The sequence below is a fragment of the Ustilaginoidea virens genome, chromosome 2 (assembly GCF_000687475.1).
Source record: "Ustilaginoidea virens chromosome 2, complete sequence".
NCBI classification, from domain to species: Eukaryota; Fungi; Ascomycota; class Sordariomycetes; order Hypocreales; family Clavicipitaceae; genus Ustilaginoidea; species Ustilaginoidea virens.
The window spans coordinates 4256901-4267892 of NC_057317.1; the positions used below are offsets into that span (position 1 = coordinate 4256901).

At 60.9% G+C, this 10992-nt stretch overlaps 2 protein-coding genes across 2 annotated transcripts; one reads left to right on the forward strand and one right to left on the reverse strand.

The window, feature by feature from the left end:
- Nucleotides 1-357: 357 nt before the first annotated feature.
- Nucleotides 358-5135, forward strand: UV8b_02929 (uncharacterized protein; the record flags this gene model as incomplete). Its single annotated transcript, XM_043140427.1, has 3 exons — nt 358-882; nt 1090-4535; nt 4625-5135. 3 exons carry the CDS (start codon nt 358-360, stop codon nt 5133-5135), a joined length of 4482 nt encoding a protein of 1493 aa, XP_042996361.1.
- A 1445-nt stretch (nt 5136-6580) lies between these two features.
- On the reverse strand, nt 6581-9737 carry UV8b_02930 (uncharacterized protein; the record flags this gene model as incomplete). Its single annotated transcript, XM_043140428.1, has 3 exons — nt 6581-7935; nt 8001-9140; nt 9437-9737. The coding sequence occupies 3 exons, from the start codon at nt 9735-9737 to the stop codon at nt 6581-6583; spliced, it is 2796 nt and encodes a 931-aa protein (XP_042996362.1).
- Between the last annotated feature and the right edge of the window lie 1255 nt (nt 9738-10992).

A 10992-nucleotide genomic window follows, 5' to 3' on the forward strand; every position in this document is an offset into this window, starting at 1 on the left:
AGCGCCTGACAGCCCCCAGAGTCAATCCAAAGTCCAGAACCCCAGAGAGCCCAGAACCCAGAGCCCAGAGCCCTGAGCCCAGAGCCCTGTCAATCAATGCCCATCCCCCCCCGGCCTGTCACGGTGAACATGACGACGGGATGCCGTGCCATTTTGTGACATGACGGCTCAATCGCTACGGCTCAATCGCTACGGCTCAATCGCTACGGCGGTGCCGGGTCGACCACTTTCAACATCACCCGCCATCCTCGCGTCCTTCTTTTCCAGCCGCTCGTGCTGGTTTTGGTGGTGTCGTTCGTCGTTGTCGCGCCTGATGAAGCTTTGTCCAGACCCCCCCTCTCTGCGCGCCGTCACGCCATGGCTCGCGCCTTGATGCCCAGGAGCGATTGCAGCAGCAAGAACCACCGCCGAGCCGGCCAAGTCGACCACCAAGTCCGCGTCAAAGAGGAAGAAGAAGCAGAAGCAGAGGCAGAGGCAGAGGCCCATCGGCCTCGCGGTGCAGCAGCCGTTTCCGCATCTCGCCTCCGCCTCCTCATCGCCTCCCCGGCCCTGCTTTGCAGAAAGCTTAAAAACGCGGCTGCGAGGCTGCTGTGCCACGTCGCCGCCGTCGATTTCGCCTCCGCCTCCGCCTTCGCCTTCGCCCTGCGGCAGAAACGCTCGGCCGCTTCCCAGGGCGCACGCGCACGCGCACGGCACATCCCCCTCGCCGTCGAGCTCCAGCAGCAGCATCCCTTGACCGACCCAAGACGCGGCCGCGCATACGTCTCCAACAATGTTCGAACCTCGCGCTACACCGTCTGGGACTTCGTGCCCAAGCAGCTGCTCTTCCAGTTCACCCGCGTGGGCAACTTTTACTTTCTCTGCGTCGGCGTGCCGCAAACGGTCAGTGCCGCCGCCATCCATCCATCCATCCATCCATCCATCCATCCATCCATCAGATGCTCAGATGCCTCGTCCTCGCCGACTCTCGCTTGCTCCCTTTGTGCCTGCCACATGTTTATTCTGCCCCCCTTTTTTTTTTTTTTTTTTCCCTTCACTCCCTCCTCCTGTCCTTTCCCCGTCGCCGCTTTTGTCTGACATTCTTCCAAGATTCCCGGATTATCAACGACTGGATCGTACACCACCATTCTGCCGCTGCTGTTCTTCGTTCTCTTGACAATCGCCAAGGAAGGCTACGACGACTTCAGGAGGCATCGTCTGGACAAGGTGGAAAACGCCCAGTTCGCCACCGTTCTCGCTCGTCGGCATCGCTACACGGCAGGCACGAGGACGAAGTCGCCTGCGTCCCTCAGTCGTCTCAATCCCTTCCGCCTCAGGACCGCTGCCGAGCCTAGACCAAGCCCCACGGACGAGTACCGAGGCATTCGCTGGGTTCCCGAACGCTGGAGCGAGCTCAAGGTAGGCCATGTCGTCCGCCTGTCTCGGGATGAGCCCGTGCCCGCCGACCTGGTCTTGCTGCACAGCGACGGAGAAGATGGCCTCGCCTATGTCGACACCATGGCCCTCGACGGCGAGACCAACCTGAAAACGAAGCGGGTCTGCCACGCTTTCGACCGGTGCGGCACCGTCCGAGGTATTTCGCGCTGCAAGGCCGAGCTTGTCGTCGAGGATCCGAATCCGGACTTGTTTAGTTTCGACGGCAAAGTCACCGTGGCCGGCAAGACGGTACCCCTGACCCTGAACGAGGTTGTGTACAGGGGCAGCGTCTTGAGGAACACGGCGGCAGCCACGGGCATCGTCATCAACACCGGCGAGGATTGCAAAATCCGCATCAACTCGAACCAGCACCCCAAGGCCAAGAAGCCGGCCTTGGAGAAGATTGTCAACATGGTCGTCGTCACCCTTGCCATCTACGTCGTCGTCTTATCCGTCGGCGTCTCCTTGGGCTACGTCAAATGGAGCAACGGCTACGAGCAGCATGCCTGGTATCTGTATCAGGCCACGGTTCCTCTTCACCAGATCATCATATCCTTCGTCATCATGTTCAACAATGTCGTTCCCCTGGCCCTCTACATCAGCCTCGAGATTGTCAAGGTCGGCCAGCTGCTGCTTCTCAACTCCGACCTCGACATGTACCATGAAGAGTCTGAAACTCCGGCTCGGTGCAACACAAACACCATACTGGAAAACCTCGGTCAAGTCGGCTACGTCTTCACCGACAAGACGGGCACCCTGACTGACAACATTATGAAGTTCCGCAAGCTAAGTGTTGCTGGGACAGTTTGGCTGCACGAAACCGACCTCGAAGAGCCCGCCCCCCGGGCCGCCGCCGCCGCCGCCGCCGCCGACGCGCAGCAAACTGGCCGCTCCTTCCAGGACGTGGGATATTTCGACCGAAAGCCCTCCGTGCACAAGTCGGACGCTGCATCACCCTCGCCCATGATCCGCGAGGAGGGCGTCGGCTTGGAGGCACCCGTGCCCGCGTCCCCATCCAGGCTCTCGGCTGGGCGGCGCCGCTCCTCCTCACAGTGGCGCTCGACTGGACGGCCTGACCACGTCCAGCCGGATGTGACCACTGCCGACCTGACGGAATTTCTCAGACTCCGACCTCACTCGGCATTCTCGAGAAAGGCGAGGCGATGCCTGCTGGCGATTGCGCTCTGCCATACGTGCCTGCCCGAAGTCAGGAACGGCAGGCCGGATTTTCAAGCGTCTTCGCCCGACGAACTAGCCCTTGTCCGCGCGGCTCGAGAGCTCGGCTACTGGGTCGTGCAACGGACATCCAAGTCCATCACGATGCAAGTGCCGCAGCTGAGCGGAGGGAGCGAGATGATCAAGTTCGACATCCTCGACGTGATTGAGTTCAGCAGCGCCCGGAAGAGGATGTCGGTAGTGGTTCGATATCCGGACGGGAGAATCTCCGTCATCTGCAAAGGCGCCGACTCGGCCATTCTTCCCCGGCTGAAGCTGGCTTCCCTGGCCATGCAGAAAGCCCACCAGGTGCGGATGAGCGCAGATGCCGAGCACCAAATGTACCGCCGCAGCCAGCAGCACGAGCCGCGCAACAGCTTTGGCGGGAGACCCAGCCTGACGGCCCGCCGGATCAGCAGGGGTCGCAGCATCGACCAGAAGCGGCAGCAGGCGTCAAGCAGGAGGAAGTCGTTTGAGGTGAACAAGCTGAAGGGAGTGTCCGTCGACCGTCCGCGCGGCGGCTCCCCGGCCCGGCGAGGCGTCTCGCTGGATGTCTCGCGCCCGCGAAACCCTCCTCTGGGCCCGCCAACAACCCACCACGCCCCGTCGTCGGTCCCCGCGCACCTTGGATTCCTGGAAGCCGCCATGGTCTACGACGAGTCCGACGTCTTCACCAAGTGCTTCAAACACCTGGACGACTTCGCCACGGAAGGCTTGAGGACGCTGCTCTACGCCGACAAGTTTGTGTCGGAGCAAGAGTACCGGTCGTGGAAGAAGCGCTTTGACGACGCGTCCACCAGCCTCACCAATCGGCAGGAACTCGTCGAAGCGGCCGGCGACGTGATGGAGCAGTCGCTCGAGCTGGTGGGTGCCACGGCGATCGAGGACAAGCTTCAGCGAGGCGTGCCCGAGACCATCGACAAGCTCGGGCGCGCAAACATGAAGATTTGGATGCTGACGGGCGACAAGCGCGAGACGGCCATCAACATTGCGCACTCGGCCCGCATCTGCCGCCCCGAGTCGGATCTGTACGTGCTCGACGTGGCCAAGCGGCCGCTGGAGGACCAGCTCGCGGCGCTTGGCGAAGAGCTGTCGCACGCCGGATCGACGCACAGCGTGGTGGCCGTGGACGGGCAGACCCTCGCCGCGGTCGAGGAGTCCGAGACGCTGTCGAGGCAGTTCTTCGCCACGGCGCTCCTGGTCGACTCCGTCATCTGCTGCCGGGCGTCGCCGGCGCAAAAGGCGCTCCTGGTCAGGACGGTGCGGTCGTCGCTGGGCAAGGGCGGGCGCCGCGGGCGTCGCGGGCTGACGCTGGCGGTGGGCGACGGCGCCAACGACTTGGCCATGATCCAGGCGAGCCACGTGGGCATCGGCATCTCCGGGCAAGAAGGGCTCCAGGCGGCCCGGGTGGCGGACTACGCCATTGCGCAGTTTCGCTTCCTGCAGAAGCTGCTGCTGGTCCACGGGCGGTGGAACTACGTGCGGACGGCCAAGTTTATCCTGTGCACGTTTTGGAAGGAGATGTTCTTCTACCTCCCCACGACGCTGTACCAGGGCTACGCCGGATACACGGGCACGTCGCTGTACCAGTCGACGAGCTTGACCGTGTTCAACACGCTGTTCACGAGCCTGTGCACGATATGCCCGGGCGTGTGGGAGCAGGATCTCGCCGCCGAGACCCTGCTGGCCGTGCCGGAGCTGTACGTCTACGGCCAGCGCGACGGGGGGCTCAACGCCGGCAAGTACGCGCGCTGGATGGTCCTGGCGGCGGTCGAAGGCGCCGTCGCCTGGTACGGCGTCTGGGCCGGCTACGGACGCACCTGGGCTGCCCGCGACCAAGGGCTCTACGCGCTGGGCACCCTTGCGTTTACCGTGGGCGTGTTGTGGATCAACTGGAAGCTGTTGTAAGTTTTTTCTTCATCACCCTCTCTCCTGTTGTCTTGTTGGGTAGGGGCAAACCCGCTGACGTCCCGCCGCCGCGTGCCGTCGGCAGCATCTTCGAAACGCACTGCAAGACGGGCATCGTCATGGGCGCCTTCCTCGTCACCACGAGCGGCTGGTTCGCGTGGCTCGCCTTCCTGGACGGCGTGTACGCGCCCGGCCCGGACGGCCCGTACAGCATACGCCGCAGCTTCACGGGCCAGTTTGGCCGCGACGCGGCGTGGTGGGCGACGGCCTTTGGCGTCGTGGCGCTGCTGGGCCTCCTGGAGCTGGCGGGCAAGGCGGGCAAGCGGCAGATGCTGGTGGCGGGCGCGTGGCGCTGGCCGCCGTGGGAGGCGCGCCGGCCGAGCGGCAACGTGGAGGAGTGGGACGTGGCGCTGTGGCAGGAGCTGGAGCAGGATGCCGGGGTGCGCGAGCGGCTGCGCGGGCTGGCTGGTGGTGATGAGGCGGCCGAGTGGGAGGAGGAGGAGGAGGAGGAGGAGTTTGCCGTCGAGGGCGGAGAGGAGGGCGGACCAGGCGAGGGCCGAGACGGGGGCGGAGACGGGTGCCGAGTCGACGGCTAGGGACCTTTTTCCGGCTCTTTTTTGGCCTTTTTTTTCATGTCCTTTTTTATTATCCTTTTTCCTTTTTCTTTTTTCTTGTCCTTTTCTCTTGTCCTTTTTTATTATCCTTTTTCCTTTTCTTTTTTTCTTGTCCTTTTCTCTTGTCCTTTTTTCTTGCCTCTTTTTTCTTGCCTCTTTTTTTTTTTTTTTTTTTTTTTTTTTGGCATTTCCCCCCCTTTTTTTGACCCTTTTCTTTGCCCCTTTTCTTGTCTTTTTTATCTCATCTTTTGCCCTTTCCTTTCCTTTCCTTTCCTTTCCTTTCCTTTCTGCCACGCAAACGGCCGCCCATCGATACCCAAACCCAAACCTAGACGACGCGACGCGACGCGACGCATTCGACGCATTCGACGGCCCACGCCCTACGAAACACAATACACCACGGCATCTCCCAAGACTCTCTGTTCACCGCCCAGGCAACGCGGGCCTTTACCTGCATCCATCCCCTGAGCGTGCTCTGCACACCTTGCGCCCTCGCGCCCTTGCGCCCGCGGCAGCGGCGGCAGCGGCGGCGGCACGTCTGGAAAGCACACGCGCACGCGGGCAGGCGAACCGCCTCGAGCTCGTCAACCACGACATGATGACGGCTGGCATTCGGTGATGGCATTCGTGTGAAGAAGAAGAAAACAACACATGCCCGACGGTTGGTCATCTTCCGTTCCGTTCTTCGTCCATTCTTCTGCAAGGTTCCGTGTCCCTCCCTGCCTGGCTCTTTGGCACTGTAGAATATCCGTGATAGAAGACAACTAGACAAGACAAAGAGGAGGGCGACGTGAGAGATGAACAGACGAGACAACCAAGAGAAAAAAGACTGGAATAAAATCACCACGAACCGTTCCACGGTGTGACATCGTACAAGTTGCGCCATGGGCCTGGGTCTCGAGGACAATCAAGACACACAAACATCCCATCCGGCCGGCCCACTGCTGTTGTTTCCCTTGCCTCTCATCCGTTCGTCCATTCCCATTTATATAATCCGCTTGGTGCGGCGCGCACGGTGGTCATCACATACTCCCCCCTCCCCTTCACCCCTTTTCCCCCCCTTCCAATGCTTCGATATAAAAACATGAGAGGAAAAAGAGAAAAAACGACGAGAAAAAGAGAGAAAAAGAGAGAAAACAGGGAAAAAAAAAAAAAAAGAAAAGGCAGACAGAAAAAAGGGAAACATAAACCCCCCACGGGTTCAAACCTTCTTCCACCGGTTTAAACCTTCCATCGGTTCAGACCCCCCATGGGTTCATACCTTCTTCTACCGGTTCATACCCCCCCCCATGGTTCGCCGGCTCCAGCCCCAGCCCCAGCCCTCGTATGATGCGTTCCTCTTCTTCCCCAAGTCGCGATGCCACCCCCACCACCACGCGGTCGGGGCGATACTTGCCGCGCCCCCTCCCATCGCGGTTCCTACCCCACTAATGGTAGTTTCCGCCCCAGCCACCACGCTGCTGCTGGCCGCCTCCGTAGTAGCCGCTGCCGAAGCCTTGGCCGTAGTTGTTGTAGGGGCTGCTGCCGTGCTGGCTGGCTCCCGCACCGCCCCCTCCCATGCCGTAGCCGCTGCCATGGAGGTTGTGTCCCTGGACATGGCTGGGATAGCCTCCGTACCCTGCTGCCCCCATCTGGGAGTTCTGCGGTGGCGCGAGTCCGCTCTGTCCGCCCGACGTGTTGTTCGTTGCCGACCCGGGACGAGGCCCGCTCCCCAGAGACGGCGACGGACCCGACGCGTTCGCCTTGGAGTCGCCAAACGGTTTCAGGTCATCGCTCGAACCAGACGCGGGCGCCTGGCTCTGGTTGTTGAAAGACTGGCCCTGGGTTTGATAGGACGACGAGCTGCCTCGAGCGAAGCCGTCGTGGGACCCGCCAAAACTGCTCCCTCCCAGACCCGGCTGGCTGCTTGCCGTCTGCCCAGACGCGTTTGCGCGCCCGTAGTCGCCCAGGCCGGAGCCGAGGCTGCTGTCGCGGTGGACCGACGAGGGTGCGCCAAAGGTGCTGGAGGACGACGCGTGGTCGTAAGGAGCGTTGGGCGACATGCCGTAGGGCTGGCCGTACACCCCACCCTTGCCCCCGTAGGGGCCAAAGCCGCCTTGTCCGTAGCCGGAATAGTACTGGTGATAGTAAGGGTTGCTGTAGTACGGGTGGCTGTATCCGGGATACTGTCCGTGGGACTGAGGCTGGGAGCCGGGCGTGCCTTGCTGCTGCTGAGGCGCCTGCTGGCCTTGCTGGCCCCCTTGCTGGGTTTGCTGGCCGCCCTGCTGCGGCGCCTGGGCCGCAGGGTTCGGGGTTGAGTGACCGCTGTTCTGGCTGTCGCTGGAGCCGCCAAACCGCGGCTGGTTGTGCAAGGAGCCGTTGTGCGGATATTGACCAAGGCTATCGGCGGCATTGTTGTACCCGGCAAACTGACGCTGCTGCGAGGTGCCGTCGTGCTGGCCGTGAACTCCCTGCTGGGCGCCGCCGTACTGCTGGCCGTACGCGTTGTACGGTGTTCGCTCCTGCTGGTTGGTGGTGTAGTAGTTGGAGTAATCGCTGGGTCCCGAGGAAAAAGCGGTGCCGGGCAGCTGAGCAGCCTGCGGTTGAGTGGCGGCGGGTGTGGCGTAGTTGTCGAACGGAGGTTGAGATGATACTGGGGTCGATTGGGCGGCATGGAAGGCATCGAGGGGTTTCGTTGCAGGAGCTGCAGCATCCTGAGGGCCAAATCGGCCATATTGCTGCGCGTTTGCGGCAGGGGCATGAGCAGCGGCAGGGACATGAGCAGCGGCGGGAGCGGTAGGGACTGTTGAAACCCAAAACGTCAGCTTCGCGTTGATCCCAACAAGGACACGGGCCTTTTGCACTTACCGACTCCAGTCACACCCGAGGGAGGTGCGCTGGCTTTCTGGGGAAAAGTCTCGGGAACAGCAACAGGCTGCGCCACGGGAGGAAGAGAGGTGCGCGGGTGGGCGACAGGAGAATCGGCGGGGGGCTGCGCGCGAGTTTCCGGCTCCTCGCGCTCGCCGTCAACGTCTTCGTCGCCTTCGTTGAGGCTGAAGGCGCCAAACTTTACGGCTGCTCTGTCAACCTCACGGTTGCCCGGCATGCGAACGGGCTCCTCTTGATCCAGAACTCGTCGTTGGAAGCTGGCGGCCCGGCTCGATCGCTCGGCCGTCGCCTTCATAGCCGAGGCGGCAAAGCCGCTGGTGGCAGATGATCGCTGGGCCTGATGCTGCTGGTGAACAGCCGAGATGGGCGTGGCGTTGGGGCTCACCGGGCTCTGCCGTGGATCCCAGGAGTCGGCAGCGGTGCTTCTGGCCGTGTCTGTTGCGGGTGGGTTGGACACGTCAACAACCTGTTCGAGGTTCGTCTCTGTGAGCTCGTCTTTGGCGGGTGGGAGAAGGAGAAGATCGGATTCAGGGTTGGCTGGAAACGGAGCGGGGACGGCGCGTTGGGCCACGGGCGTGGTCTCGTCTTGTACGGGCTCAGGGGCTTCGAGTTGGGCGTGGACAGTTTCGTGTTGGGGTTGAGCTTCATATTCAGTAGGCTTGGACGCGGGCGTCTCCTTGGGCGCGGCGGGCACGGGCTTTGGAGCTGTTGTCTGGCGCAGCATGCTTGCCCAGGTCTTGGTCGCGGGGGTAGCAGGCTGGGAGGCTTCAGCAGGGGTAGACTTGTCGACGGCGGCAATCTTTGGCTCGGGCTGTTCCATCTTTGGCTTGCTGGCATCCCAAGTAAACGATTCCTCTGTCGGGACAGAGAGTTGCTGGCTCTCCTTACGAGGGCCGTTGGTGCTGGGCAGGGTCGATCGACCACGGCCAGCGCCGCTCCGAGCACCTCGATCAGAACCTCGTCCTCGACCACGGGCAGCGTCAGAAGCAGGCCGCCCTCCTCGGGAGGGGCGAGGACCGGACGCGGACGACTCGTTCACGGGCGCAGAGGGGGCGTCCTTGGCCTTGGTGCGTGTGGTTTTCTTGGTTTTCGACACCTCACCCCACTGAGAGATTGTCCCTGCGAAGAGCAAAACGTTAGCCCAGTCACGACAGGTGTTTTTTTTTTTTTTATAAGTCTCTCTTTTTCTTTCTCCTTCTCTTCCCCCCCCCCCCCCCCCCCCCTTTTTTTCCGTTTTTTTTTTTTTTCGTTTTTTTTCTCCCCGCGAAGCTCAACGGAAACACGAGGGGGGCGAATCATGGAGGAGATGAGGTCCTCGAGTGCTTATGATACGGCTGATCATTTGGATAGTTATGGCCGGAGCTCGCCAAAACGGTCGACGAGGCAAACTTGGGGGGGGAAAGGGTTTCACCCACCTTCAGCGATGCGTGCGACAGCTTCATTTTCGTCACCATTTGTCTCCTGCAGAGCAAAGAGAACATCGGCCTCGGACCAATCGGGAAACATCTCGCGAATGACAGATGTTTTGTCTCCATACTGCTTGCGAAGCTCGGCGAATTCGCCCTCGTCCTCGAACGCACCGAGGTTTTCGTCCTTGTGGTCCGACTTGTCACCGTTGGTTCTGGAGCGGCCGCCTCGGCCAGCATATCCTCCTCTGCCACCGCGGCCAGAGCCTCTGCCGCGTGAGGCGGACGACCTTGATGCGACTTCGGACATGGAAGACGATGTGTGGTTTTGGAGATGGAGTAGCAGTCTGGGCGGAGGACTTTTGGGGGGGGGAGGGCAGAAAGCAGTGGCCTGATCAAGTTGGCCGTCTGCGAAAGAAGCAAGGGCAAATCAATTGGAAGGAGGGCTGGAAGAGTTGGACCAGGAGCCAGATGGGCGGTAAAGAGATGAGGACCCGGTAGATTGAGGACAAGCCAACGTGTCGGGGATGCGATGGAGCGTTGTGGGAAGAAGGAGGGTTTTTGGAGATGGTGAAGACCAGACGACGGACGGTTAAGGGAGACGACGCTAGGTTTTGCACCAGAGCAGAGCAGAGCAGAGCAGAGCAGAGCAGAGCAGTTTGGTTGGCTGGCTGTGCTGGTACTGGTATGTAGCTCTCAGGCATCTGTGTATGGAGTCAGTACCTACATGTACGTAGCAGGATTTTGACTTTGGCCAGCAAGAAGCGAGCAGCAGCAGCGAGCAGCAGTGAGCAATCAGGAAGGAGCGCGAGGTGGATCGTGGATCCGGGTGGGGCTGGGTCTCTCTCTCTCTCTCTCTCTCTCTCTCTCTCTCTCTCTCTTCTTTCTTTTTTTTTTTTTTTTTCCCTTTCTTTCTTTCTTTTTTTTTTCCCCTTTTGGCTTTCTTTCTTTGTTCACGACTCACGAGTACACGAGTACGGGGTACGGGGGGGGACGGGGAAGGGGGGAGTGGCCCTCTAGCGCAGTGGCTGCAGCGCCTGACAGCACAGCACGTCCAACGTTGTCTAGCATTGAGCACGTCAATCTGGTTGACCTGCTTGCTGGCAGCACGCACGTTCACCCAAGGTTCCAGGGCAGGGTCCCGGGGCTCTATCCAGTGGCTGCTGGCTGGCTGGCGCTGTATTATTTGATACAGTCAAGTCAGTACTGGTCTGGGCTGGTCTGGTCTGGGCGGAGAGGCCCGGGGCAGCTGCAGGCCCTGGCTGGCTCCGAGGCAGACTGGATCCATCTTGATCCAACGTGTTTCCACCGGGCGCTTCAAAGTTCAACCCCTTCCCGAATTCGAATTCGAGTTCGAATTGCACGTCAACCAACCAGACAGAAATGACATGACGTCTGCAAAATATCCAGTCTCGTGCGTGTCGTGTGACATTCCAGACTTCAGAGGGCAAGCCAAGGCAGCACAGGAAGCAACAGGGCTGGCTGGCCAAAGTCGCCAAAGTCTCCCCAGCTCCCTTCTTCGGCCCGGGATTGTCACCAACACGTGATCACGACTTTCAGACTTT